This window comes from Setaria italica, chromosome II (genome assembly GCF_000263155.2).
Source record: "Setaria italica strain Yugu1 chromosome II, Setaria_italica_v2.0, whole genome shotgun sequence".
In the NCBI taxonomy this organism is placed as follows: domain Eukaryota; kingdom Viridiplantae; phylum Streptophyta; class Magnoliopsida; order Poales; family Poaceae; genus Setaria; species Setaria italica.
In genome coordinates, this window is record NC_028451.1 from 45,747,228 (window position 1) to 45,760,955 (window position 13,728).

At 44.5% G+C, this 13,728-nt stretch overlaps 3 protein-coding genes and 1 pseudogene across 4 annotated transcripts; all 4 read left to right on the plus strand.

Annotated features, from left to right (window-relative positions):
• Positions 1–2,487: 2,487 nt before the first annotated feature.
• LOC101770486 lies at positions 2,488–4,741 on the plus strand (annotated as a pseudogene).
• Positions 4,742–5,032: 291 nt separating this feature from the next.
• On the plus strand, positions 5,033–6,914 carry LOC101770899. The gene is made up of 3 exons (XM_022823885.1): positions 5,033–6,395; positions 6,491–6,703; positions 6,773–6,914. The coding sequence occupies exons 1-3, from the start codon at positions 6,096–6,098 to the stop codon at positions 6,815–6,817; spliced, it is 558 nt and encodes a 185-aa protein (XP_022679620.1). The 5' UTR covers positions 5,033–6,095; the 3' UTR covers positions 6,818–6,914.
• On the plus strand, positions 6,808–7,415 carry LOC111255665. The gene has a single exon (XM_022823886.1). It carries the CDS (start codon positions 6,964–6,966, stop codon positions 7,372–7,374), a length of 411 nt encoding a protein of 136 aa, XP_022679621.1. The 5' UTR covers positions 6,808–6,963; the 3' UTR covers positions 7,375–7,415.
• A 1,174-nt stretch (positions 7,416–8,589) lies between these two features.
• LOC101771565 (vacuolar protein sorting-associated protein 27) lies at positions 8,590–11,775 on the plus strand. 2 transcript variants are annotated; one of them, XM_004958268.3, is made up of 10 exons: positions 8,590–8,850; positions 9,036–9,092; positions 9,194–9,264; positions 9,397–9,601; positions 9,673–9,779; positions 10,055–10,130; positions 10,235–10,294; positions 10,356–10,406; positions 10,853–10,931; positions 11,296–11,775. In XM_004958268.3, exons 1-10 carry the CDS (start codon positions 8,620–8,622, stop codon positions 11,385–11,387), a joined length of 1,029 nt encoding a protein of 342 aa, XP_004958325.1. In that variant the 5' UTR covers positions 8,590–8,619; the 3' UTR covers positions 11,388–11,775. The 2 variants fall into 2 exon arrangements, with proteins under 2 accessions (XP_004958325.1, XP_004958326.1); XM_004958269.3 differs by having other exon boundaries at positions 9,676–9,779.
• Positions 11,776–13,728: the final 1,953 nt, after the last annotated feature.

Below are 13,728 nucleotides of genomic sequence, written 5' to 3' on the forward strand. Positions count from 1 at the left end.
CCGCTTCGCCGACGCCATCGCCCTCTGCGTCCATGTGAAAATCGCCTTCAGTTCATGCAGCTCTCTCATTGCCCTTGCCCCCCAGATAAAGAGAAATTTGCTCTATCGACGTCCTAAAATGTGGTTTCGCACGTTTGACATCCGAAACTTTTGCTTCGCATATTTGACACCTAAAACATAATACATTCAGGCCATGTTTAGTTACTCCCAACTCCCAACTTTGACACTATGCAAAAAGAAGATTCCCCATCACATCAAACTTGCGGTACATGCATGGAGTACTAAATGTAGATGAAATTAAAAACTAATTGCACAGTTTTGTTGTACTTTGCGAGACGAATCTTTTGAGCCTAATTAGTCAATATTTGGACAATAATTCACAAATACAAACGAAACGCTACAGTGTGCTACAGTGCTGTAACAGTAATTTGGCACCTCCCAAATTCCCCAACTAAACAAGGCCTCAGTCAGGATTCACACAATAAGTTTATACTATGTTCATGTTTACACATCTCAACCAAATAGGTTGAATAGTTCACACATATAGTTCATAAATAAATCTTAGCAGTTAACTTCATTTGAGCTAAAATAAGTTCAGTCAACGTACATGCCTCGTTTAGGCAAGAGAAAAAGCAACAGAGATAAACACCAATACATGCAAGGGCACATGTGTCGTTTGATAGGCCAAAATGATGAAAACAAAAGAAAATAGATTAAAAAGAGAAGAATGATACAAAATCAAGCAACCTACTATTTCAGGTATCAAAATTACCAAGCAAATATTTCGGATGTCAAATCTGCGAAGCCGGTTGTTTGGAGTGTCAATACAGCAAATTTCTCGATGTAAAAATACTTCTGACCGCTGCTGAAATGCTACCTTGACGCAGCCGGAGCCGGAGTTCCGGCCGCCAATGTTGGAGGTCGTGCGCCTGGTGCAGAGGACCAACATGACGAGGACGCACGAGAGCCACTCGCGGCACCACGGCGAGTCCGGCGGGGAATACGAGTTTTAAGCGAGCTAGACTGAGTTGTGAATAAGACCCGATACGAATTGAAAACAAACCAAGGGGCTGTATGGATGTTTAGTTCGGATTAAAGTTCATGTCACATCAAATATTCGGGAGTTAATTAGCCTCTATCTAAGTAATTAATTTTGTAATTAATCTATATTTACTACAGGAATTTTAGGAGGGACCGGAAGAACCAAACGAAGCCAAAACGTGTTCGCATAACTTTTCTTTGCCGCCCGTGTTTCAGCGGTCGTTTCAGAACACACTTCGCCACCTATGGCTTCGTGTTGATCGCAGTTGACCGTGCGCCCGTGCCGGTGGAAGGACGGAACGCCGGTGGCGGCAGGGAACCGCCACGCCGCGCCGCATCGTCCGCGCGCTCGTTGAGGCGCCGCGGCCCACCGCACCACACACGCGCGAACCCAAAAAAGCCCAGGCACCGCAGCCGCGTACGACGGCTTTTGGCCCACTGGTAGGGCGGTACGGGCCCAAATCTGATCTCCTTCTCGCTCTTGGCCCGGTGGGACGCGCTGACATCGGCCACCAACCGCCGCCGCCTACCGGCCTCTCGCATCGCATCTGAGACGAACAAGCCAGAACGGAAGCCGGCGCCGCCGCCCTCCTCCTCCGCCTCTCCGCCTCTCCCTGCTTCCGAGTGAGCAAAGCCGTGTCTACCACCGCTGGTCTGGGTGGCGCGGGTACGGGTGCTGCCGATGTCGCCGAGGGACGGGGTACACGCGTCTCGCCTGTTGCTCCAACCCAGCCAGGGAGCGAGAGCGAGAGAGAGAGCAGGGCGAGGACGCTCACCACGACCGCGGCTGAACCGCTGATGACGCCTCCGCATCGACAAATCTTCGGGTATGTACCATGCAGCGTTGCTCTTCTGAATTGTATCCTTGTACAGCTAACTGTATTTCATTTTCTCGATCCAACTAGGCACATAAAGTGAAACGTGAATTTGGATAATCTGTTATGCATATTGCGTGTAACAAGTTTGACTCTGGGAGTTGAGGTTGCTGAGAGACAGAGACTTCAGCGTCTTTGACGGCGAGCTAATTTGAGTATTGTGAGAATTATTTTTCTTATTCTGATTTGGGCATTGGTAGCTTATTTTTATGAGGTTTTGCTTTGACAGGAGAGCTGTTTAGAGCACTTGGTGCGTTTCCTCGCAGTTTTGTGATAGGCACTTTTTTAGTGGATCCTTTCATGCTTTTCCAATGCCAACTTTAGACTTAGGGGGTGTTTGGGAAACACCTGTTAAAGTTTAACACCTGTCACATCGGATGTTTGGATGCTAATTAGGAGTACTAAACATAAGCTAATTACAAAACTAATTGCACAGATGGAGTATAATTCGCGAGACGAATCTATTAAGCCTAATTAGTCCATGATTTGACAATGTGGTGCTACAGTAACCATTTGCTAATGATGGATTAATTAGGCTTAATAGATTCGTCTCGCGAATTAGCACAAGGTTCTGCAATTAGTTTTATAATTAGCTCATGTTTAGTCCTCCTAATTAGCATCCAAACATCCGATGTGACACTGTTAAAGTTTAGCACCTCGTATCCAAACAGCCCCTTATTATATCTTTGTATGTCACAAATTTTTTATCTTCCTCTTTTGGGTGTTTGGGTGGACCTTTTGATAGTTGTGTGCATAATGTGCTATCTGGCTTTTATTTTTCATCCCTGTATGATATCAACTTTTAATTTGAAGCAAGTGTGCTTGTCGACCTTATGTGCATGATGCATATATCAGCTCATTTGTTATTGTGACTGTGACTGACCATATTTGAAGTATTGATGCACCCATGAAAGATCCAACAAGCTTATAAATTGGTTTAAGCCAGTGGCTTTCTTGATTCTTGTATGCTGAACAATGCTCCTCCATGCTAAGGAGTCACTCAAGAAGATGTTTTCAGCTGCTACGAACTACTATGGAGGACTAGTGCAATCACATGCAGTTTCAGGCAATATTTCAACTTGCGCTTTTCAGGTCATCATATTTCCCAATCAAGACCAACTCTCACTTCACTCCCTTGTATATTTTGTTTGACAGCATTTGATCTTAGACATTCTCTCAGCTCCTATAACAAAGCTTCCAGACATGTTATTCCATGCAAGGCTCGTTCGTTGACGCGGTTTTCATGTGGGGGCAGTTCTGCCGACCAAGAGATTGTGATTGCTATGGGAAGCAACGTGGGTGATAGAGTCAGTACATTTGACAGGGCGCTACAGATGATGAAAAGCTCAGGTGTGAACATCACTAGGCATGCCTGTCTGTATGAAACTGCCCCTGCTTAGTGACTGATCAGCCACGGTTCCTGAACTCTGCCATTCGGGGTATGACTAGGATGGGACCCCACGAGTTGCTTAAGAAGCTAAAGGAAATCGAGAAGGACATAGGACGCACTGGTGGGATAAGGTATGGCCCAAGACCAATCGATCTAGACATACTTCTATATGGCAAATCCCAGATTGATAGTGAGACTCTAATTGTGCCGCATGAACGCATTCATGAGAGGCCATTTGTCTTAGCACCTCTCGTCGACCTTCTGGGTACATCCTGCGACGATGGTATCGAGACAAGTTGGCACTCACTCTCAAAGTGCAGTGGCGGGTTCTTTGAATTATGGAAGAAACTTGGGGGTGAATCTGTAATTGGGACAGAAGGTATTAAAAGGGTACTGCCTGTTGGGAATCGTCTTCTTGATTGGTCTGAGAGAACCCTCATCATGGGGATCCTTAATCTGACACCAGATAGCTTTAGTGATGGAGGTAAGTTTCAACAAGTGGAAGCTGCCATTTCTCAGGCCAAGTTGTTAATCTCACAAGGTGCAGATATCATTGATATTGGTGCTCAATCAACCAGGCCCTTTGCAAAGAGATTATCTCCAAGGGAAGAGCTTGAGAGGTTGATTCCTGTTCTGGATGAGATCACAAAAATACCTGAGATAGAGGGCAAGTTGCTCTCGGTGGATACATTCTATGTGGAAGTCGCCACTGAAGCTGTGAAAAGAGGAGTTCACATGATCAATGATGTATCCGGTGGACAGCTTGACCCGAGAATTCTCAAAGTTACAGCTGAATTGGGAGTTCCATATGTTATAATGCATATGAGGGGTGATCCATCAACTATGCAAAGTGAAAAGAATTTACAGTATGATGATGTCTGCAAGGAAGTTGCTTCCGAGCTATATACACAGGTTAGAGAAGCTGAGCTATCTGGGGTTCCGTTGTGGAGGATAGTTCTTGACCTGGCATTGGGTTCTCCAAGAAATGTGGGCACAATAATGAAATTATTAAGGGGTTAAAATCCATTAGGAGCGAGATAGGTAAAATGAGCATAGGTGCTTCACATGTGCCAATATTACTCGGTCCCTCAAGGAAAAGTTTTTTGCGTGAAATATGCAACCATTCCAATCTAGTTGATTTAGGTCCTGTTACTATTTCAGCTGTGACCATTGGGATTATGAATGGTGCTAACATAGTTAGGGTCCATAATGCTGGATATTGTGCACCTGGTGCAAAGTTTTATGATTCACTGTATAAGGGCAGAAGATGGGAAAACTGAACTGCCTGATCAAGCAGATATGAAATTCCAGTTTTGTGGTATAGGGTAGTTGTGCCATCGGTGAAGTATCATTGCAGTAATAAACCAGAGAAGAGAGATGACTTTTTCTTATGTCATCCTTTCTAAAATCTTCAATGAAGCAAGCATTGGTTAAATTCGGACCACTCAGAAAGAATAACTAAGGAATGAGGTTTTGAAAGCTGCTTGTAAGTTGCAGATAGTTAACCTCAGTCCTATCTTAAATAATTTTCTTGGACAATTTTTCCAATAAATAAAACTGGTACATAATAAGGATTTTGACATTTCGGTAGTTCAAGTTGCTGACAAGTTTGATTTCCTTTGTAACTTTTCTAGTTCTCATTTATAGGATAGATTGGAGTTATACCTGCTTGCCTGTTTTGGATCTTGGTATACTCGATGAGGAAACCTAATGCATTGCAAGTGCCGTATGACATGCCAAGTTTCAAGACTTGGTTTATGATTTGCCTTGGTTTCTGAGGGTTTCTTTTTTTTTGTCCAATAATGAAAGCCTACTTGTTTGCTGCTAAATAATTTTCGGACACCTCTCATATGGATTTGTTTTCATTCCGTGCTGCTGCTGATTTGCATTTTTATCTCTAAAGAAACTCTGTTGGTGCCACCTAATCGCTGTTGTCTCTGTCCACTGATGAAATTGTGAGAACTGCAAGTGCCGGATGATTAAACTGCCATCAGATGGCTGTTTGTCCATGATATCAACTCAGTTTCTGAGGACTTCCTTTTTTTTCTCTTCTTTTGGGCAAGTCGTTGGGATTTTGCAAAAGATATTTGAGGAAAATACAAAGCCGCATGTGATTTATACTTGTCTGTTGCACTTGCAGTCTTGCACGAATGCAACGCTTCGTGTGTGCACTGAACATGTTATTTGTCCAAGATTGAAATTACACCCTCAGCATCGCACCATTTCACCCAGTTGCTGTCTAAATCTGCATTGGGCAATCATGAGAAGGAACTGAGTTAGAGGGGAGGTGAAGCGCAACCTCTCCAGAGAACTCTTGGCTTATCAATGGTCCGGAATCATCAAGCAAACCCCATCAAATGTGAAGCGTAACAAGATAGGATACCATAGCAATTTTCATAGGACGAGCCGATGAGCGGAGGTTGCTATGCTGTCGTCGTCCATGACCATGAGCACGAGCTCGCTTGTGTCGTGGAGGCGACGGGCTCACAGGGTCGCGGCCGTGGACCATGCAGAGTCTGGCTGGGTTGAAAAGCACGAAGCTGGTGCGTGGAGACGGCCATGGTAGCTGTCCGTGGACTGTGGTAGACGGCTCGGAACCGTACGCAAACCAAACCGTCGATGACCTCCAGAGCGGTTTGTTATGGGCTGTTTCCATGGGTTGTCCGAGTTTGAACCGGTACAGGGCTATCCTGACGTTACTACATTGGTCTCCCCTGTTACTTTGTGCTACTCGACGCAACTGATCGATCTAGGGCTACCAGGGGTTTGCCGTGCCCGCGCCGTGCGAGATGGAGGCGATCACGAGGAGGGAGGGGCTCCTCGTCGAGGAGAGAGTGGACGATGCGAAGGCGGACGGCTGGTGGAACTGGAAGAAGACGGACATGGTGCTTTTGGGGAAAGTGGCGACGGCGCTGCATCTCAAGAAAATTGACGAACTCGATCAAGTGAATCGAACGAGAAAGATGGCGGCGAGGGATCTTGAAGATCAGGGGTTGGTGTCGTCGGATGCTGATGACGAGCAGTTGCCGAATTTCGCAAGAGCTGGATCGCTCGATGGTCCGGCACCTACGGGTCATTCGATGACATCAGTGAGTTTCACTGTTAAACTTGCCTGCTTATTCTACAATCGACGCGTGCGTGCCGCTATTAATTGTTCCTCGATCTGATTAACTAATACGTGCAGCGATCATCGATCCCATGCGCTTCACACACGACCCTCCGCCCCCGTCTGCCCGGCCCTGCAATACCCTGCAGGTTTAGGGTTGCAGCGACAAGAAGGGGCGTGCAGTGGCCGCTCCATGTGTTCGGCATGGTTGCCGTGCGCGACTCCGTCGATCGAAACCGCAACATTATCTTCTACCGGACGAGGGACGATTGCCAAACGCTTACTGAAAAGGTTTGCAATGTTTACTCTTTCTTCTTTTGCATGCTTCAGTATGAGTACTTAACAGGGCGTTGATTGCAGGATCAGTGTTTAGTGCGTCGGGTCCTAGCCGTGCTGTCGTGTTGACTGACCCTGTGACCATCGAGGTTGAGCTCAAAGTGAAGGGCAATGTCGAAACCGAGGATAAGGACTTGAGCTTGCTAGCTGTGCCATTGACATGCTCTGGTGGATCTGGTTCGTCTCCATTTGAGTACACTAGCAAGCTTAGCACAATGGAGTTTATGTTGGGAGAGATAGCTTCATCTGTGGAGGCCACAGTATTTGTTCGAGTCACCGATGGGTCATGGCCAGATGGTTTTCGTGGTCAATTTGCTGCTCGTACCTCCAGTATTGGTCAAGAGAAGGTCATCCTTCTCGATTTTGGAGATGGCAACGTGACTGTTAACGCTGATGGCATTATGAAGCTCTCTCGTCATGTTGTTTCTGTTGATGTTAGTGGGAAGCTGAAAGTTTCTTTCAAGGCATGGCAAGATGGTTGCAAGGTTGTGGAAGGAGAGGTGGTGTTCACGCCTGCGAAAGCAGGTAGAAGTTATGGTACTCTTCGCTTTGGATCCTGTAGAATGGAAGTTCTTGTCGCTTGGTCGCTCATTTCGCGTGAGCCTGAACCTGACTACTTGATGTAATGGTTGTGGAGCACAATTATGCAAATAATTAAAGTTTCAGAATCAGCTTCTCAAGTGGTATTTTGTGCTAATTAAGTAATGCTGAATTGGTGGTGATATATTTTGTATTAATGCAAATTAAAGAAGGTTAAATGAGTGCAAACCATCTAAAATTTCCAACACTTGGCTGTTCACGTTGAGGAAACATCACTCAACCATTTTTGAAATCAGATAGCACTAATTATTTTGAAATCAGATAGCACTAATCGTTGGATTTCACCCATCATAACATCGTTCGATTTCGTCGGATTTCGCCGGATGAACGGCTCTCATTATTTCCAAGCACTCTAAAATTTCTCATTATATATATAACATCAACCGGTTACCATGTTTGCAAAATTTCGTGGGTTGTGAATTATGTTTACCCTTTTCTTTTGTAAGGTTAAATCATGGCAAAACAAATTGAAATTTCCAACACTACTGACGACAATGCTATAGAGAAAACGCCTCACCATTTTTATTTAGTAACACTAATCATATAGCAGAAATTAATGATCATGTATGCAAAATAGAATGCACGCATTTTACATCATATGTTTGCAAAGTTTTATAAATTTTGAAGCACATTTGCTATTCCTTTTGGGATGTTAAATGAGCGCAAATGATCTAAAATTTCGTGCAGTATACCTGTCGGCGGCAGGCAATACGATCTGGATCCATGCCCAAGAACCGTCACCTGTGTTTACATTTTTAATTAAAATAATACCAACCTCCATTTAAGTTGCTTTTTTACTTAGCATTTTTTTCTGTATGTTTTCTAAAAAACCATAACAAATTCAAATATTTGAAGGTAGACAATACTCCCTCCGTTCTAAATTATAGTTCGTTTTAGCCTTTTAGATTTATAGATTTTGCTATGCACTTAGATATACCCTATGTCTAGATGCATAATATTATTTATGAATTTAGAAAAGTTAAAACAATCTATAATTTGGGACAGAGCCACGGAGGGAGTATTTGCCAAGTAATTTTGCGATAAAATCTAGTAATGTGAAAGTTTCATGTATTCATAAGATTTTGAGGGGTAAAAAAGACGGGCACAATCGCTACAGTGAACAACAGTGATAAGATGGAGGTCAGTAATATTTCTGAAAAAAAAAATTTCCTGAGGCAACACGCCGGGAAACGACGCAAAGCCAGGGAGCCGTTCGATCTTGCGCGGACGGCCGAGACGTGGTGGACTGCAACTCTGCAATCCTGACGTCGATGCCGTTCCTCACCGCTGTGACCCTGTCCCTCCCGGTCTCGCAAGTTCCTCAATCCATCGGCTCTCCCCGTCACCTGCGCGTCAGATCGGCGAAGCGAGGTGAGCAGGAGCAGCTCGGAACCAGATCCGCCGCCGCATCTGGAGCGGAGCCCATGGAGACGCCGCCGCCGTTCCAGGAGTCCGCCAACTGCGATGTCTGCCGCTGCACCTTCAGCACCTTCCGCCGCCGGGTACGGATCCCTTACTCTCTCCATCTGTCTCTACCTCTCTGGTCCGTGAATCGATCTCGTTCTGCTGTAAATTTATTCGTTCTTCCGCTGCGAATCGGATCGTGTTTCGGCCCCGGCTAATTGTAGCAGTGGAGAATCGAAGATACCGTGACTGATTGAATTTTTTTTTCTTTTTCCTGTAACAGCATCACTGCCGCAGCTGCGGAAAGACGCTATGTCACGAGCATTCTTCGTACCACATGGTAAGGAACCGACATGATGAGCGTTTTATGTTAAAACTATGCCTAGTCTGCTCCGGCGGACTGGCAGTGCCTGTTTGACCCTGAGCTTCAACTTGTTTCAGGCTCTGCCGCAGTACGGGATATATACCGACGTCAGAGTCTGCTACAATTGCTTCAACAAAAAATCCTCAAGGTATCCATCCTCCTAGTAATTATCTTGAGGTGGAATTTGATTGTTTATACTCGCAGTGACTTATGTTTTCTTTAGAAGTAAGCAGCTTGGCTTGGGTATATATGTAACTGGCATTGTCCTGTGATGTTGCAGCCAAGGACGAGCTGGTAATGCCGGGTCAGCTGGGAGCATTTCTGGAGCAGCTGATTCTTTTTCAGGGCTAAGTTTGGGTAAGGAGGATGCTTCGTCGCCTATGAAGAATTTGACAGTGCAGAGCATGGCACCCGTTATTGAGTGCAAATGTGGGATGCCTTTGTGTATATGCGAAGCACCGAAACCAGAACCTGCACCTGTAAAGGTAGGTGGCAATCCGTTTTAATTATATTGATGCTTTGTTGAGGTTTGCATCGACCTAATGATCCTATGCAGCAGAATATCAGCACCGTTCCCTCGTCAACCACACAGTCGAACCCAAAACCCAAGAAGCCTGCTAGCAGCCAACAGAAGGCTTCAGCTACTTCTAGCAGCAACTCAAGGTTGGTTGGACTTCTCACTTCCTGCCGTCTTTAAGAGGAATGCTTAACCTTTTGGTCATATTTATTATCTCTACTTTTTTTTGTTGTAATGTTATGTCACGGGCCAACTTTACCAGCAAGAACTGAAACCAAAATTTTGCCATCAGCTTACTGCCTTATCTTTTGTAATTAGAAATGTAGAGATTGAATATATCTGCAGTAAACACCATTAACCAGATGTTTGAACTCTGAACTGATCATTTGATCTCCTCTTGTCCTCATTGTTGTTGTTGAAGCCCATTCTTAAATATTGGCTTGATGAGCAACGATAGCAATGATAAGGGTCTTTCTGACTATGAAGTCACTGGGGAGGTAAGTTCTTTTGTAGAAGAACTCAAATATTCTCCTCCTTTTTTCATTATTCAACTGTCTTGGCAAAGTGGGATTTTATGTAACCTAGTCTTTACTCCTTATAGGGACTGAGAGAGGCAATTAAAAGCGGGGATGTTAAGGGTGTAAAGAAACTTCTTAGCCAGGTATAATTTCTCTTTATTGTTCCATCTTGTCAGCTTGATTCTTACATTCAACATTGACCAGGGAGTGGATTCTAACTATTGCGACAAACAAGGATTTACTTTGCTACATTTGGTATGTGCTCTTTTGATGTCTTCTTTATGGTTGAGTTTTATTCAGGCATCTTTGTATGATTTGCTTGACTGTTTGTGTATAAATGTCTGATCATACAAGATTATTGAAGTTAAATGTTTGCACTATAAGTCCTACAGCACCTATTGATGCAGTAGAATAGCATACAGCATATATATCTGTTATATTACTGAAGAAATCTGAATATGTACGAAATATCCGAAAGAACACAGACAAGTAAAACCAGTCGTTGTCTGTGGTTTAGTTGTTTAATTATTTGACAAGCATAGAAGCTATATATCTCCATACTATTTAAGGACCCATTTGCATGTCAACATGAGCAGTTTGTGCAACAGAAGCTCTTTTGTTTTTCATGTGTTCCATGTACACATGAGTACAAACAAGCAAATCTACATCTAATGTCTTTTTCTCTCTCTGGTCAATTGCAGGCTGCATTATTTAATCAGACTGAGATTGCCCTTATTCTCATGGACCATGGAGCAAATGTTCAAAGCAAAAATGGACAAGGTTGGTTCCTTTTACTATTTAAGCCTATTTGTGTGATAGTTTTGATGACATTTGTTACTAAAGTACTTACATCCAAGTGTTATTATAGTTGACTAGTCGATGCTCAAGTTATTTTGAAAAACATGTACCCTCAGCCTGTCATTCCAATATTGGTTCTGATGATATTGCTGCATGCTTCACGCACCAAAAAAAAATGTCGCTGTAAATGAAACTAGGAGTTAGACCTAAAGGGGGAAGTAGTTTAAGTTCCATGCTTGATTCCATCCTGCTGAGTTATGACCAGTATTCAGTTTCTCACTCAATTCCGAACTAGGCATGTTTGTTTCAGTGATGGAATGGCTAACACCATGAATTTGTTGGACAGGGGAAACTCCTTTGGACTGTGCTCCGGCCATGCTGCAGTACAAAATGCGACAACGGATGGAAGAGCTCGCGGCTTCACAGAGACCCACCTGAGTGAAGAGGTTTCGGGCATTTTCTGCTAGTTCTTCCCATCCCTGTTTGTATCAGTCTACGAATAAACCATTTACGCGACAGCTAAAAGCTTCTTGCTTCTGGTGTAGTATTTTGGGGCTGTATCAACCATCTAGAAAGGTTGGAACGCCAGTCTCAGCTCATGAGTGAAATAATTCATTCAGCTTCGTCGTACTGTGTGGATCGTGTAACCATGTCTGGAGCAAGCGAATTCCGTTCAAGCATTTACCATGTAACTAGAAATCTTAGCGCGGCTTTGCCGCGCTGGTTTGGGTGTTGGCTTGATTGGAATGAAAAGCTTGAGAAACCTGAAATTTTAAAGCTAGAGAGACTGAAACATCTCTGATAGAGTTTATTTCAGTTTGAATTCCACATATTGTAAATCTGTATATGTGTAGCAAAAAGGTTGGCTCTAGTTTTTTTTTCTCGAATACGGAGGAGAGTTGCACATTATTGTATTAAGTAGAGAAAATCGAGCATTACAAAAGCCAGATCGCAAAGCGCACATAAGTGCTCCAAAGGAGGAAGAAAAAGAAACCAGAAGATCCTAAACTGATTACTCGTGTTTGGGACAACCAAAGGTTGGGTCTGGTTTGAAGATGTAATAGTCCCCATAATATCGTCTTCGTGAAGAAAGAATGAAAGATTCTATCATTACATTATGATAAATTATCTGAAATTGGTATCTTAAAATAGCCATTTCATTTAAGAAGAAACAATTTGAAAAAGAAGGATTTGTAATGTATATACATTTTGAAAAAGAAGGATTTGTATATATATACAGTATGATACATTTTGAAAATAGCCATTTCATTAGTACAAATGGATTTGAGAAAAATGAAGGGAAACGGTATCATTTTGATCTTATATCAGGGAAACAAACCTGAACATATAAAATTGCTGTAACTACGTAATTACTAATTAGGCTACTGCTTAACTGAGAAAAATTCCAATCAGGTGTGCAAAGGTGGGATACGGCCAGGCCACCATGGCCTGAAGGTAGAGCGGGCTGCTCGCTCGGCTCCAACGTGACGGAATCAGCGGCTACCTTTTTCCTCCTCCATCGAAGCAATAGCATCAAATCTGTTGTGCTCTGCTGCGGAGGTGGATTTGGATTTTGGAAGGACCAGAGGTCCAGAGCAGCAGCATGTGCTGGATTAGAAAGGAGAGCAGGCGCTACCATGGCTCTGGCTTCAAACTCAAAAGTGATGTCGTGCTGCTGTTCTGCATCTGAGATAGAAGACGGTCGGTCATGGAATGAGATGCAGCACCAGCTACCGCTCGTGATGAGCACCAGCACCGCCGCCGCAGGTATCTCTGTCCCCGCCGCTTTTGTCCGTGCGCCGTCGCAGCCTAAATACGCAACGCTGTGGGGGCCGTCGCCGTGGATGGAGTCTAGACCGGGCGGACGGTCGATGGGCCGTGACGCGCGTAGGCAGAGAAAGGATCGGGCAGAGGCGGGACGGCGGACGTGGCGGCGACCGCGGCAAGGGACGATGAGAGGCGTCGGGAAAGACGCAGCAAGCTTACGAGCTCGTGTGCGGACGTGGTCGAATGGCTCGATGAAGCCCGGAAGGAATCGGACGGTGGATAAAATGGAATGACGTGGCCCAATGATGAACCAGAGTTCGTCCGCAGGTTTCGTCCTATAGAGATATGCTTTTGACTGAAATAGCATTCTACTCTGGCCCTGTTGTTCAAGTACTATAAACGAAAGAAATTACGATCCAATTTGTCTGATCTGGTGTCGCAGCAACTTCTTCGCTCAGGTCCTGGTGCCATATGGGCTAAAGCCCATTGGGCTTGGGCTGAAAATATCGGAGCCGTCGTACGGATAAAGTCAGCGCTCTGGGCAGCCTCGTCAGTGCCGCGGCGGCAACGGATTTTTAATTCCCCGCGCCTGCAAAAATATCTGGCCTCCTCTGCCTGCCAGATCTTGTGTCAATCCGTCCTGCGCTGCCTGGGCCAAGACAGCTAGTGTGGTTATGAGCTGGGAAGGGTCATTACTACAATGACAGTGGAATGCAGGGAAGATACGATCTTTCAGGCGCGACAGCGATCTGAAACTACTCGTAGGCTCGTGGTTGCAACGCCTACAGCTGCTGGAGTGATGATGCAACAAGCATTTCAGCATTTGATTCCCAAGTAGGAGGCCAGTAAAGACAAACTCGATGGTTGAGGCAAAAAAAAAGAAGAAGAAGATGGCAGTTGTAGAATTGTGCATCACATTATCACCTAGATAGACACAGGACAGCAGCTACTGGTCCAAGTCCTACTTAACCTTAGCGTTGACAAAATACCACCAGCTAATATACACTCCATA